The 16,845-nt window shown below is 37.2% G+C and overlaps 1 protein-coding gene across 1 annotated transcript; it reads right to left on the reverse strand.

Annotated features, from left to right (window-relative positions):
• Nucleotides 1–2,128: 2,128 nt before the first annotated feature.
• LOC131944956 (RCC1 and BTB domain-containing protein 1) lies at nt 2,129–16,475 on the reverse strand. The gene is made up of 15 exons (XM_059305876.1): nt 16,352–16,475; nt 15,896–16,178; nt 15,369–15,476; nt 14,933–15,099; nt 14,427–14,517; nt 14,202–14,269; nt 13,957–14,064; nt 12,131–12,273; nt 11,744–11,934; nt 10,718–10,773; nt 9,993–10,063; nt 9,496–9,549; nt 7,804–7,901; nt 6,475–6,605; nt 2,129–4,900 (listed from the first exon to the last, which is right to left on the reverse strand). The coding sequence occupies exons 2-15, from the start codon at nt 16,173–16,175 to the stop codon at nt 4,760–4,762; spliced, it is 1,707 nt and encodes a 568-aa protein (XP_059161859.1). The 5' UTR covers nt 16,176–16,178; nt 16,352–16,475; the 3' UTR covers nt 2,129–4,759.
• Nucleotides 16,476–16,845: the final 370 nt, after the last annotated feature.

Below are 16,845 nucleotides of genomic sequence, written 5' to 3' on the forward strand. Positions count from 1 at the left end.
TCCTAGTGTGTGGTCAAGTTGGACACCCCCCCCCCCCTCCCCCCACCCCCACACCACCACATCTGATCGTAAATCTTTAAGGAAAGTTTAAGCTGACGTTCAATTACTGATGGTAATTAGGCTATCCGCGCGCTTGTGTTCAATACGTCTATAGATTCTATCGATAAGTTACAAACATTGGATTGGTTTAAAGCGTTTTGAGCTTCACAAAAAATAATCGTTATCATCTAAATTATCCAATCTCCGTCTTGTGAAGACGTTTCTGAACATTTAAAGTTTTATTTTAGTTGTTTCATTTCAGATATGGCGTCTCTAAGTCGGGTGTCGCCTGGGGCGGACGCACCCACTCCAGCTGAAAAATTCTGACTGAAAATAACTATCTTTTTCGTGATGGATCACTAAATGTGCATTGACTTTGTGGAAGTACAAGTTTTTTTTTATTAAACTTATTTTTTTCTGGAGTTTTGGTGGAAATAGTACAAAGTATCTTCTGTGGAAAACACTGTTGTTTCTGTATATGAACACATAAAAATACGTCTGTCTTTGTTAAAATTGTAAATCTGCCCTAACTAGAAAATTGTTAACTTTTAATCTGCCCTAACTAGAAAATTGTTAACTTTCAATCTGCCCTAACTAGAAAATTGTTAACTTTCAATCTGCCCTAATTAGGACCACCAACGTTTGCAGCTTAGCACATGTCACCAGCTCGTTGGCCAAAATGTGATGGTGGAGACAGCAGTTGGATCGATGCAACAATTTCAACTTTTATTTCAGCCCACTCAACAGAAATCTTCAAAAGTCGCAGAGAGGCGTACACACTAACATCATGTACACACTACCATCATGTAAACACTACCATCATGTACACACTACCAGTAACATCATGTTAAAGGACACGTCCGCACAAGTAGACGCCTTGATGATGAGGTTTGTGTACGTATAAGTTTAAGCAACTATTTTGGAGATAATAGATGGGTTATGTACAACAGACCCCATGATGTACATATATGAGTAGTGTACATGAATACACAGACCCCTGGGTTCACATTATTACTAGAATATGAGAGGGTACGCCTAACGGAAATGATCCCATACTCTGTAAACAAAACAAAAAAAAACAAATCACAATTAGTTTCGTCTTTAAACCATTACACGCGGGAGTATCTAGAGAATTTTTTACGTTAGATCTAGCTTTAAGGCTGGATTAAGTATTAGATTAGCATGTAGATTAAGATTTAGCTATGAAATAACATAGAAACTAAAAATCAGTGACGTCAAACAACCTAGCAGGTTTGCTGAAGAAGGTTGCCTATGTGCCGATACTGTCGGCTTAGGGTCAAAAATCGATCAAGTAATTAACTGCTTTGTTTACGATTTTCTTTTCTCTCCCCCAAAAGCAATTTAATTGGCTTGCCCGTGAGAGCTGAAGAAAAATGTTTGGCTTTAATTTGGGCAGGAGTGGAAGGTTTGTTGTAAGCAGGTCTCGTCTGGGACCTCGTGTGTTGGGGGGGGGGGGGGGCTATATTTTAACGGGCAAGTTGCAGGGACCAGATTTTGGGCCAGTTCAAGAAAACTGAGTGAGCATTTTACGTCGTGTTATGAATATAAACAGACCTATATTTTTTTAATAAACAAGACGACGTGACGGCGAGAGCAACGCCTTGTCGGTACCGGGAGCGTGTAGAAAAATATATCCAAGTATGGAAGGTAGGGGCAGCACTCCATATTGTATTGGATAGAGTAACTTTCCTACTCAGCGGATGAAGAACGATAACTCATGAATTAGACTTCATTTAGTTTTAACACAGTTCTCTCCCCTTATGTTTGCGTTAATTTAAAAAACTAAGTAATAAGCATTTTTTTTTATACAGAGTATCCATTATCTTTAGTTTGAATAATGTATTCCTTTAGTTTCCACATCAAGAAAAAACAATGTAAAAGAATAAATTATTTATATGTTTCCTACAGAAAATTATTCAGGACTCCAAACATGTCCTACAAACATACCTGTTTGTCCCACACACCAAACTTAAGTCCTCTATATACCTCTGCTGTTCACACTAAATTGTCTAGTACGGCTGTTTATAGGAGTGCATGAATGTCAACAAAGACTGAACTAGGCCCATCAGAGAAAACAACAAGTTTATTGCACCAACAAAAACAACAAGTGTCTCAAAGATTTGTATGAACATATTCATTGGCACAGAGTCAACCAAAGCCTACACAACATGGTTGCATAGCAACATCATACAAGCTTCCCTGTCAGTGGCATAGGCAGGAATTTGTCATGAGTGGGGGGGGGGGGGTAAATTTTATAAAGTGACACTTTTAAAATATTAAATTGTTTTTCTGACATTGACAAATTTAAAAATTGTAAACAGAACTAGAGGATCAAACTGTTGCCAGTAGCAGTAACTTAACATGTCAGACAGCATTCATTTTGGGGGACAGTGGGAAGGGTGGGGGTTTCTAGCCCCCTAACACCCCCCACACACCTACGCCACTGATGGTTGCATAGCAATGACAACAGTTTACACAATAAATAATAAATTTTAAATAATATTAAAATATTTGACATCCATAAAATATCAAGAAATGTGTATACAATAAATATATATGACACACACAGCACATTTTGTTGACATAAAGTACAACCCTGATGGATTATCACAGATTATGTGCATGACACTGAAGAAGCTACTGGGTAACTCACATAATGGTGAGGTCAAAGTTCACAACTAAGTTGTGGCCACTGGCTTTGTTTCTTTGGCAAACTATATTGCCATCATTGAAACTATTTCAAACTTGTCTAGCCATTTTATGACAGCATAAAAATTAAAAATACATTTTTTATAACAACCAAGAAATATTCAACCTGGCTAGTTAGAAAATAAAATTTCTTTCACTTTAGCCGGAGTAGATTGTTGTAGAAAATGTGGTGTAAAAATTGTGAATAGATCACTGATTAAAACCATTCTTGTACCTCATAGATAACAGCAGCTTAAAAATGTGTTGCTGCGAGCTGTGTAAAGTGGTTTGTTCAACAGTGGCAGGTTGGTGCAGCTGAACATTCTGGAAGCATCAACCTGATTTCTTCAGGCAGCAGGCGCAGGTGTCTATAAATAAACACCAGCTGACATAAAGTAACCAATCAAAACTTAGATGACCAACATGGTTTAAAATTATTTTTTTTAAAAATTGAATCAGACGTGATGCAGCAATTATCAATGACCATTGTCAACATCAACTAACATGAACTTGAACTACTTCAAGTCGAACTATGAAACTGATAACTTTCTCTCATGAATTCCTGTATAAATATCTAGTGCTTTGTTTGATTTCAATTTGTATTCAGATATCACATGATATGGTTTTAAATGCCGCTGTGATTATATTCATATGAAATGAATTAGCAGTCAAATTCTAAGGTATGTTTAAAACATGATTAAAGAAAAATATATCAGCTAATGATTTAAAGCTGTACACACAGTCAATATATGTAGTTACAGAAATAATTAAATATTTAAAGAATTAAAATCTCCCATAATTAAAATACATGACAATATAAAAATTTATGTGAGCAGTACTAAATGTGGCAGCTTATTTTGGCATCTTTTATGAGCAGGTATTTACAGTGGTTAACATATAACTTCACTGTGTGTGAACATACACTTGTGTACGTGGACGTAAAAATACATAAATGTATATAAGGAATGAGAAGATAATTAACATTATTGAAACAACAGTGGAAAGCCAAAAACTTCCATTGATGAACTGGTGTGGTACTCGTGTCAGGTAGACTTTGTACCAACACAGATAAATAAAAGAACCCAATAATGTACTGAAACTGTAAATCTCTAACTATGAACACACAACAATTTAACTTTTAACATGAGGCAGCAGCACAACTAAATAAAAGAACCCAATCATGGGCTGATCTGGTATTGGAAATGTCGAACCACAAACAAACACAGAAATTGAACATTCAACTTGAGGCAGCAAATTTAAATAAAAGAACCCAATCATGTACTACGATGACTAAATCAAAATAGAAGAAAAGTTGAACAACAAAGTAAACAAAAAATGTATAGCTTAATGCCACTACATCAACAGGGAGTTTGGCTGAGCTATAGCCCTGTCCGTGGTTCAACAGGACAGCTCTTTTGTGAAGTCAGCTGTTCAACAGGACAGCTCTAGTGCTGTCCATGGTTCAACAGGACAGCTCTAGTGCTGTCCATGGTTCAACAGGACAGCTCTAGTGCTGTCAACAGTTCAACAGGACAGCTCTAGTGCTGTCAACAGTTCAACAGGACAGATCTAGTGCTGTCAACAGTTCAACAGGACAGCTCTAGTGCTGTCAACAGTTCAACAGGACAGCTCTAGTGCTGTCAACAGTTCAACAGGACAGCTCTAGTGCAGTCCATGGTTCAACAGGACAGCTCTAGTGCTGTCAACAGTTCAACAGGACAGATCTAGTGCTGTCCATAGTTCAACAGGACAGCTATTGCGCTATTGTGCAACAGTTGTGAAAAGTTTTACTCAGATATGCAAATAACTCTTGGCTTTTTACATTTTCTGGACGGGATAAAAAAATGTGTTGTTATCTCAACAACTCTACCACTGGTATATTGTGAAGTTTATCACAAATTAAATGTTTTAAAACAGACAGGACCAATTTTGTGTAGGAGACAAAAAATGCAAAGATTGTAGTATCCAGGAGACACGGCAACACATTTTTACAAGTCTCCCGAGGTCATAGTCAGTTTTTAAATGCCCCAGCCTGGCTAGCCTTGAAAATAAAATCTTTGACGATGGCGTCGTCCAGTTTTCCGAAGGCTTCGCTTTGGGTCACCAAGGTCATGTGGTTGAGGGAAAAACGGAAACAGAAATCTTCAAGTTGCTGGAAATAAAAATATTTATAGTATTTAATTTAACAGAAATATGTAAGATACCGAAAATAGAATGATTTGCGATCTTTAACAACAAACTAAAAATAAACTTTTTTTTCCTGTATCTATGATGATAAGGTGTTATCAAAAGAACAGAGACACAAATTCAATAAATAAATTTTAACATCATGTCTCTGTTGTACTGTAAGCAAGTCCTAAAGACCAGAGCATAGGGGTGACAGTGGTTACATGGAGGGTTGAACAACTGGATGGAGTGGTAGCTAATCAGTGGGGAAATGGGATCATGAATAGAGTGGGTAATGTCCCTTTACCAAACTAAACCCAGGACCTAATGACCTATAATTGTGGGGGTCATTAAACACAGTACCTAATGACCTATATTGGTAGGGGTCATTAAACACAGTACCTAATGACCTATATTGGTAAGGGTCATTAAACAAAGTACCTAATGACCTATATTGGTAGGGTCATTAAACACAGTACCTAATGACCTATATTGGTAGGGTCATTAAACACAGTACCTAATGACCTATATTGGTAGGGTCATTAAACACAGTACCTAATGACCTACATTGGTATGGTCATTAAACACAGTACCTAATGACCTATATTGATAGGGGTCATTAAACACAGTACCTAATGACCTATATTGGTAGGGTCATTAAACACAGTACCTAATGACCTATATTGATAGGGGTCATTAAACACAGTACCTAATGACCTATATTGATAGGGGTCATTAAACACAGTACCTAATGACCTACATTGGTTAGGGTCATTAAACACAGTACCTAATGACCTATATTGGTAGGGTCATTAAACACAGTACCTAATGACCTATATTGGTAGGGTCATTAAACACAGTACCTAATGACCTATATTGATAGGGGTCATTAAACACAGTACCTAATGACCTATATTGGTAGGGTCATTAAACACAGTACCTAATGACCTATATTGATAGGGGTCATTAAACACAGTACCTAATGACCTACATTGGTTAGGGTCATTAAACACAGTACCTAATGACCTATATTGATAGGGGTCATTAAACACAGTACCTAATGACCTATATTGATAGGGGTCATTAAACACAGTACCTAATGACCTACATTGGTTAGGGTCATTAAACACAGTACCTAATGACCTATATTGGTAGGGTCATTAAACACAGTACCTAATGACCTATATTGGTAGGGTCATTAAACACAGTACCTAATGACCTATATTGATAGGGGTCATTAAACACAGTACCTAATGACCTATATTGGTAGGGTCATTAAACACAGTACCTAATGACCTATATTGATAGGGGTCATTAAACACAGTACCTAATGACCTATATTGATAGGGGTCATTAAACACAGTACCTAATGACCTACATTGGTTAGGGTCATTAAACACAGTACCTAATGACCTATAGTGCCATGGTAGCTAAACACAGGAACTAATGACCTACATTGGCATGGTACAAGACACATGACCTAATGACGTACATTAAATCTGTCATTAAACACATGACCTAATGACCTACAAGACAACCCACCTGACCAGGTACACTCACCTGAGCTCCGAACTTGATGGCGGCCGCGTACAACATTGCCACGTTGTCTACAGAGATTCCCTGGCGAATGATGGCCTCGCATTTCTTTTTCAGCAGCTCCTCACAATAGGCATTGGAGAGGTCCAGGAGACCTACAAGATACATGAGACCAGTTGATTGAAAGGTCCAGGTGACCTACAAGATACATGAGACCAATTGATTGAAAGGTCCAGGTGACCTACAAGATACATGAGACCAATTGATTGAAAGGTCCAGGTGACCTACAAGATACATGAGACCAGTTGATTGAAAGGTCCAGGTGACCTACAAGATACATGAGACCAATTGATTGAAAGGTCCAGGTGACCTACAAGATACATGAGACCAGTTGATTGAAAGGTCCAGGTGACCTACAAGATACATGAGACCAATTGATTGAAAGGTCCAGGTGACCTACAAGATACATGAGACCAATTGATTGAAAGGTCCAGGTGACCTACAAGATACATGAGACCAGGTAAAAGGTCCAGGAGACCTACAAGATACATGAGACCAGATGAAAGGTCCAGGTGACCTACAAGATACACGAGACCAGATGAAAGGTCCAGGTGACCTACGAGATACATGAGACCAGATGAAAGGTCCAGGCGACCTACAAGTTCACAGAAAGGTCCAGGTGACCTACAAGATACACGAGACCAGATGAAAGGTCCAGGTGACCTACAAGATACATGAGACCAGATGAAAGGTCCAGGTGACCTAGAGGATACGAGACCAGAAGAAAGGTCCAGGTGACCTACAGGATACATGAGACCAGATGAAAGGTCCAGGTGACCTACAAGATACATGAGACCAGATGAAAGGTCCAGGTGACCTACAAGATACATGAGACCAGTTCACAGAAAGGTCCAGGTGACCTACAAGATACATGAGACCAGATGAAAGGTCCAGGTGACCTACAAGATACATGAGACCAGATGAAAGGTCCAGGTGACCTACAAGATACATGAGACCAGATGAAAGGTCCAGGTGACCTACAAGATACATGAGACCAGTTCACAGAAAGGTCCAGGAGATCTATAAGATACAGAAGAACCATTATTGGAAAGGTCTTAGGAGACCTAAATGAACAATTAAAAGAAAGGAGACTTAGAATACATAAGAATCTAATTTTGTTTTAAAATTTACAATGTATTTTTGAATACTAAAAAAACAAGAATTTTAAAGTATGTAAAAATTGTTAATTTCTTATGTCTCTAAGGAATCTCCTTCAATCGAAATACATTATACTTAAACATAGACTTCTGTTGATTTAAAATATTTGTAACTGCCGAGGCAGGTTTTACTTACCTATAGCTTCATCAGGTGGCAAGTCTACATCATCTGTGTACAGGTACTTGAGAAATGCCTTGTACACAACATAGGGGTACTGGGTGATCTCTATGGACCTGAAACAGTTTCAAACATAACTCAGTCTAATGGTTTACACACACCAGCTGGTATTTAGGCTGACCTCAGACAACTATTGCGCTAGACCAGGGGTCTCCAAACTTTTCAGTCCGAGGGCCGCATTAACTATCAAATTTCAGTTCGGGGGCCAGTTTCTTCCAGGCATGTCTTTGATTTTTCTGGGCAAAGTTCCTCAGCCATCACCAACAAACGTTTTTTTCCGTGGACTAAAATATCTCCGCGGGCCGAATGAGAGGCATCGCGGGCCGTAGTTTGGAGACCCCTGCGCTAGACCAACACCACCTGGACTAATGGTTTACACACTAATAATTTTAACTGTTATTTTTTTTAAGTGACAATAGCAGACACAGTGGTTATTTGACCATTTAGTAACAAAAGTACTTGATAAGACATTTTAATAAAATAATATTTGAATGTAGAAGAAAGCAATCAATATTTAGATAAAATAGGCTATAGGCCTAGGTCTAAAGCAAAATATTTTTGTTTTTAGTTTTGTTTTGGAAACATTTTCTGTTAAATTTAAAAATGTTATTGCAATGTTAGGAATATCCTAATATATAATTCCCCATGTGCGCACTTCTCTCTCTCTCTCTCTCGTATTCGAATGTAGAGAAACAGTATTATTTATGCAACCGGAAAAGCATTAATAGATGTGAAAAAGAACGCATAAAACTGTGACGTCACTATTGCTTATACATTAACTAATGACGTCATCTGCCGTGTTTAGAATAAAAAGAAATGAACTATTTCATTCAAATTTGATTTAGATCTACGTACACCATGAAATGTATACAATACAAATTTTCCCGGCCTAAACTCATAAAATTTATTTTATTTATTTGGATTCTAGATCTAGATATTCTAGATTCATCTATTCAAATAATACATTTCTATACTAAAGTATTTCAGGCCTTAGTTACTTTATTGAAATCTTTGTTTATCTATGCAATTTGCTAATCTCTATAATATATAAAGCAAAGTTGTCGGGTGCCCAATAGGGCACTTCCCGGCGCCGCAGGCGCTTCAAATTTGGCAGATCTTGCCTTGGGGTGACAGAACACGGGGGCCGGTTGGCCGAAAAGTCTACGATGATAGGGTCAAAAACTGACCTCGACTGACCGGCGCCTTATATGAGCTATAAATCGAAAACAAATGTCCACGGATGAACCTCTTCATGACTCCTGAGGTCGTAGACCGACCCTCGGGCGAATTAATTAAGCATTCAAATTCTCAATGTTTTCGAAAGCCTAAGCAAAGCTGGGCAGCATGCCTAGTTATTCTATAATTGGCAACAGAGCAGTGTACATGGGATGTGTAAACTAAGAAGCCTTTTTAGTTTTGTGTTGTAAGAAAATATGTCAGGTTGTAAGGGGCTTATTGGTGAAATATTTCACACAGAAAAGTTGGTTAAGTGAATATTTGTATATGTATTGGTAGAGAATTGTTTGTTAATGAAATAATCTATCCAGTCATCAGACTTAAGGATTTTTTGTACTGTTTAGTGTGGATATTGTTATTTAGACTGACCTCAGACACCCTAACAACACCAGGCAGGAGAAAAAAATGACTCACTCTTTACTGCCTTCATCCCAGCAGGATTGGAACATGGACCTGAAGTGTTCACACCTGCGACAACATTCAAATTGTTAACACCATCTGTCAACACTGATCAAATTGTTAACACCATCTGTCAACACTGATCAAATTGTTAACACCATCAGACATCTGTCAACACTGATACTTAACTTCTGCACAAGACTTGAAAACTTAATTAGTAGGAAAGCAATAGGTAAAAGTAAAGCTTCTTTCACAGTCCATGGGTCAAGTGATGTTGAGTTCACCTGTTTTTGTGACCTTGGTATATAAAGGGATAGTGTGGTCAACACTATGCCCAGCAGCTTTATTTTCCTTAATGTCCTCAGAGCTGGGTGGACTTACGGACGTTATACTGACTTGAAACTGGATTCAGACTCAAGACTTCCATGCTCTACCACTATGCCACGCAATTGAAGTTTGGTACACAGTGATGGATGGATGGAAGATATAAACACAATCAAATAAAAACCAACCTGAGTTTGAGGATAGCTTTGTGTACGTGAATTTCTTTCCCTTCAACCACAAATTTGATGTCACTGGCTTCCTTGAGACATAGATTGCCAACATTCAACACAAGACATTAAAACCACAGGAAATTAAAACTATCACACACACACAAAATTATTATCTAGATATTAAAACTATCACACACAAAATTATTATCTAGATATTAAAACTATCACACACAAAATTATTATCTAGATATTAAAACTATCACACACAAAATTATTATCTAGATATTAAAACTATCACACACAAAATTATTATCTAGATATTAAAACTATCACACACAAAATTATTATCTAGACATTAAAACTATCACACACAAAATTATTATCTAGACATTAAAACTATCACACACAAAATTATTATCTAGACATTAAAACTATCACACACAAAATTATTATCTAGACATTAAAACTATCACACACAAAATTATTATCTAGACATTAAAACTATCACACACAAAATTATTATCTAGACATTAAAACTATCACACACAAAAGTATTATCTAGATATTAAAACTATCACACACAAAATTATTATCTAGATATTAAAACTATCGCACACAAAAATGATTATAACAACCTTGTCTTAGTTGACTCAACATGATATGTTATGCAACAATAAAAAATAAAAATGTGAGCAAATAAAATGCTCAGACTGATTAAATTACAAATAATGTTTAGATCTAACCTGGTTGTCAAAGGCATCTGCCACCGCGTCAGCTATTCGAGATCCTTTTATCAAATCTACAGGGGGAAATTTAGTTCATGGATTTATCTAATCCAAAGGTAAATTGTTAAAGACAATGTGTATCTAAGTAAGATGAGAATAGATTGTGTGTTAGAATTGTGTGAACTAGATTGTGTGTTAGAAGGGTGAGAACTAGATTGTGTGTTAGAAGGGTGAGAACTAGATTGTGTGTTAGAAGGGTGAGAACTAGATGGTGTGTTAGAAGGGTGAGAACTAGATTGTGTGTTAGAAGGGTGAGAACTAGATTGTGTGTTAGAAGGGTGAGAACTAGATGGTGTGTTAGAAGGGTGAGAACTAGATGGTGTGTTAGAAGGGTGAGAACTAGATCCTGTGTTAGAATTGTGAGAACTAGATGGTGTGTTAGAAGGGTGAGAACTAGATGGTGTGTTAGAATGGTGAGAACTAGATCCTGTGTTAGAATTGTGAGAACTAGATCCTGTGTTAGAATTGTGTGAACTAGATCCTGTGTTAGAATTGTGTGAACTAGATCCTGTGTTAGAATTGTGTGAACTAGATCCTGTGTTAGAATTGTGTGAACTAGATCCTGTGTTAGAATTGTGTGAACTAGATCCTGTGTTAGAATTGTGTGAACTAGATCCTGTGTTAGAATTGTGTGAACTAGATCCTGTGTTAGAATTGTGTGAACTAGATCCTGTGTTAGAATTGTGTGAACTAGATCCTGTGTTAGAATTGTGTGAACTAGATCCTGTGTTAGAATTGTGTGAACTAGATCCTGTGTTAGAATGGTGAGAACTAGATCCTGTGTTAGAATTGTGTGAACTAGATCCTGTGTTAAAATTGTGTGAACTAGATCCTGTGTTAGAATGGTGAGAACTAGATCTAAATTGTGATAGATGTTGGTAAACAGGAACACCCAGTGTTGAGAGCAGCTAGTGTTAACCTAGAATGTAAAATCAATATATTGATAAGCTAACAAAATGGATGAAAAGTTTGAAGCCAGCCCACCAACAGAGTAGATCCTCCAGGACACAGCGGGTGCGGAGAACGCAGCAAAGACATCATCAGTGGAGGAGAATCTTGTAATCCTGGGGGCGATCAGAGACTGACCCCGACACTGACCCCACATGCACACCTTGCCAGTCTGCGACATGGCTGCAGAAATATGGCTGTAGTGGCTGGCTGCTATCTCCACAAACCTGCGACAAGATATCAGATAGTCTGAGCACAAGAATCAAACATTCAGTCAAAATTTTAACAGGTAAAAAGAAATTTTTTCTATAAATTATCTATAGTTAGTTTAACCACCCCTACAGGGTTTGACCAGTGACCACCACTAAAGGGTTTGACCAGTAACCACCCATACAGAGTTTGACCAGTGACCCCCCTACTTACATCTCCCCCTGAGACATGACTTTAGCAGGCGCCACCATATTGGCCTTGTTGCCTGTCCCAAGCTGACCATAAGAGTTGGCACCCCAGGAGTAGATGATGCCCTCGTCTGTTAAGGCAAGGGTGTGAGCATAGCCACAGACAATCTGAAGACAGGAACACAAGAGTGTGAGCATAGCCACAGACAATCTGAAGACAGGAACACAAGAGTGTGAGCATAGCCACAGACAATCTGAAGACAGGAACACAAGAGTGTGAGCATAGCCACAGACAATCTGAAGACAGGAACACAGGTAACTATCTGAAGATAGGAACACAGTTAACTATCTGAAGATAGGAACACAGTTAACTATCTGAAGATAGGAACACAGTTAACTATCTGAAGATAGGAACACAGTTAACTATCTGAAGATTGGGACACAGTTAACTATCTGAAGATAGGAACACAGTTAACTATCTGAAGATAGGAACACAGTTAACTATCTGAAGATAGGAACACAGTTAACTATCTGAAGATAGGAACACAGTTAACTATCTGAAGATAGGAACACAGTTAACTATCTGAAGATAGGAACACAGTTAACTATCTGAAGATAGGAACACAGTTAACTATCTGAAGACAGGAACACAGTTAACTATCTGAAGATAGGAACACAGTTAACTATCTGAAGATAGGAACACAGTTAACTATCTGAAGATAGGAACACAGTTAACTATCTGAAGATAGGAACACAGTTAACTATCTGAAGATTGGGACACAGTTAACTATCTGAAGATAGGAACACAGTTAACTATCTGGAGATAGGAACACAGTTAACTATCTGAAGATAGGAACACAGTTAACTATCTGAAGATAGGAACACAGTTAACTATCTGAAGATAGGAACACAGTTAACTATCTGAAGATAGGAACACAGTTAACTATCTGAAGATAGGAACACAGTTAACTATCTGAAGATAGGAACACAGTTAACTATCTGAAGACAGGAACACAGTTAACTATCTGAAGATAGGAACACAGTTAACTATCTGAAGATAGGAACACAGTTAACTATCTGAAGATAGGAACACAGTTAACTATCTGAAGATAGGAACACAGTTAACTATCTGAAGACAGGAACACAGTTAACTATCTGAAGATAGGAACACAGTTAACTATCTGAAGACAGGAACACAGTTAACTATCTGAAGATAGGAACACAGTTAACTATTGAAGACAGGAACACAGTTAACTATCTGAAGACAGGAACACAGGTAACTATCTGAAGATAGGAACACAGTTAACTATCTGAAGATAGGAACACAGTTAACTATCTGAAGATAGGAACACAGTTAACTATCTGAAGATAGGAACACAGTTAACTATCTGAAGATTGGAACACAGTTAACTATCTGAAGATAGGAACACAGTTAACTATCTGAAGATAGGAACACAGTTAACTATCTGAAGATAGGAACACAGTTAACTATCTGAAGATAGGAACACAGTTAACTATCTGAAGATTGGAACACAGTTAACTATCTGAAGATAGGAACACTGTTAACTATCTGAAGATAGGAACACAGTTAACTATCTGAAGATAGGAACACAGTTAACTATCTGAAGAGAGGAACACAGTTAACTATCTGAAGACAGGAACACATTTGAAGATTGGAACACATCTTCATAACAAAGATTTTATCCTCAAATTTTCTCTACTTTGAGTAACAGTGATTGTCAAATCTTACAAAGATTTATGTAAAATTTATATACAATATAAAAATATTGTGGTATTATCACATTTTTCTATATGATGTTAAATAGTTGGCTAATCTGAAATCTTCGTTACCTGATTGACGATGATTGACTGCAAGGCATGGACACGGCAGGGGTTGGGCTGATTCACGTTGTTGCCAATACCTAACTGACCATTGCCATTATAGCCCCAGCCATACACCTTCAAAATGGGAAAAATTTCTTTATGAAACATTCTGCAATAGTTATATCATTCCAATGACAACATTAGAGAGTAATAAACAATGTATAACTAACTAGGTAACCAAACTTAATGAAGGAATCAATCAAACAACTGACCTCTCCGTTGTCCAGGAGAGCCACAGAAGATGTTTGACCACAGGCTATAGCCACGGCTAGCCTAGAACCTGGTGCAACAAAAGTTTGTAATGAAACTTAAGATATCTGGTATCTTGGTTGAGTAGTTAAGTGTGTATAAAAAGTAAAGTTTCTAATGTAGAAAATTTCTACCAAAAATATTGTTGTTGGGGGAGTTTTAAAAAACTGATGCTATAAATATCTGACCAATGACAGCAGTTATTTTTCTGGGCGCGGGCTGATTGGCTGTTGATCCTGTCCCAACCTGGCCACAGTTGTTCTGTCCCCAGGCATAAATCTGAATGGTACACAGGGTCAAGGTCATGACACAATTCTTATTTCAGATACATTAAGATAATATCTGCAAGTATAATTGTTATATACCCTAATTAATTATAAGGATTATTATTTGCTTGCCTAAATTACCAGAAAAATCTGGAATGGGTAAATTTACATTATTATGAACACTTTATTATTTCTATAACACAAACAGGAATCCAAGTTGAACAAGATAAAACATTCCTGTTGTAGCCAGATTTGTATGTACTACAAGCTCAGTGATCACCTTAAAGAAAACTAACACTCAGCCCAGTCTGGGCTACTCATGGAACTACTAGCTCAGTGATCACCTTAAAGAAAACTAACACTCTGCCCAGTCTGGGCTACTCATGGAAATCTAATCAGCCCTTATCAGGCTAATGACATTTACTCACCTCCCCGTCTGAGGTCAAGGCCATTGTGTGGTGACTCCCACAGGCAATTTTGATCACCATTCTGTTAGACAAATTAGTTGAGACAAGGAAGGGAGAGAAGCCAGGACTTGAGCCTCCATTGCCCAGTTGGCAGTAGCCGTTATGTCCCCATGTGTAAACCTCTCCAGCTGGAAGAGTTTAAAAGTAAAAGTACTCAACTTGTTATTGAATCCATCCCTAGCGACCCAACACAAGCTTTACATTTGGTTAGAATAAATACATATATGTAGAAATATTTTTTTTTCTTTAGACAGACTTTTTTATTTTATTAGACCATCTCTAGTATGTTTTTAAAAATCTTACATTTTATTACCTACAAACAAAAAGCAAAAATGAATCAATTGAGAGATAAAATATTTTGTAAGCATTTCAGTGTAATGCCAGGAAAATGTCAAACCTTGAGTGAGAGCCACAACATGGGGTCCACTACCAAAAGCAATATCAATGACATTCTTCTGACACAAGTTCTCAATCTTGCGGGGCTCAAAGCTGCTGTGTGAGTCTCCTGAAAGATTTTCATCAAATAAACTTCTCAGCTGTATAAGATAAAAAAACTGAGAGCAAAATCTTGAAATATTGTTTATAAGCTTTTCCTGCAGAAGAAATTTTTCTTATTTCACATGCTCCTAAATATGACAGCTAACAAATTAAGGGGGGGGGGGATGATTTTAAAAAATAAACTAAATCACAGATATACATTAAGAGGAGTATACTGTAGTGTAGGGAAACTGGATTTTTTTAGTCTTTGCCACAAAACTTTCCTGTTTTGAAATCTATGCACTTCAATCAGTTTACAGTATTGTTTAAAACAAAATTTTAAAAAGTATTCATATTTTTAAGTCAATTGGAAATAATTACAGCTACTTTATCATACAAGGAATAAGAAAGATTGTGTACCACAGGGAAAGAGAGAGATTTGTTTACCTATCCCTAGACAGTTGCTGCAGTTGGAGCCAAAAGCGTAAACATCATCTGAGGCTGTGATGTAAATAGCTTCATTTCCCGAGTTCCCAAACACAAATATTTTCCTGACAGAAGCGAGCATGTCCACATCTAAAATTGAGAAGATCGGCCAGCGACTCAGGTCCATCAGATGGCGAGATGGCTGGAGCTCTGGGAACCTGATGGCCAGATTCTGTAACGACCTCTGGGGTAGTGGCGACTCTACTGGGCATGTTGTACTACAGGATTCAGTGTCTGACATGGTCTGACAACAATTTCTTCATTCATTAAAAATGTTTTTCTAGAACACAAAACTGATGAAAATTAGTAACTACTCCCACTTAATTAATTAGTTATTTAATCAATATAATAATTTATCAATAAGCGAGCAAGAGTTTATATCAAGTTAATATTTTGTCTCTTAACTGATGCACTTACTATTTTGGTGTACTCTAAGACTTCAGCAAGTCAGCACTTTGGTCAGGTTTGCATTGAAGTTTTATCTGTGATGGTATTTTCTCAGTCCAACATAAAAGTTGGCTTTAAATTTAGCCTGCTTTGATTAAATATCATAATAATGATCTTAATGTAATTATTGATAATAATGAACAAACAGGAATAAGGTAAAAACAATAATGTATTATTGAAGATTCTTGGTCCTGGTAAATAGACCTTACACTGCAAGGGAAAGGAGTATTACAGATTATACTGTTACACACACTTCAAAAATGAGTCAATAATAAATAGCCCTATATCAGGTCATCTACTGCTTAAATAGGCCTACTTGATGCAGTTGAAAAAAATACAAAATACCAGTCGCTTAGCTGTTAGGTGGTAAAACAAACAGACAAATAAATCTGTTTTACAGTTTTATCCTTTTTTTTTAGCTTGAGAGGACAACAAACAAATTAATTATGATTAATATAATTATA

The sequence above is a fragment of the Physella acuta genome, unplaced genomic scaffold (genome assembly GCF_028476545.2).
Source record: "Physella acuta isolate Inbredline_101_S28 unplaced genomic scaffold, ASM2847654v3 ptg000516l, whole genome shotgun sequence".
In the NCBI taxonomy this organism is placed as follows: Eukaryota; Metazoa; Mollusca; class Gastropoda; family Physidae; genus Physella; species Physella acuta.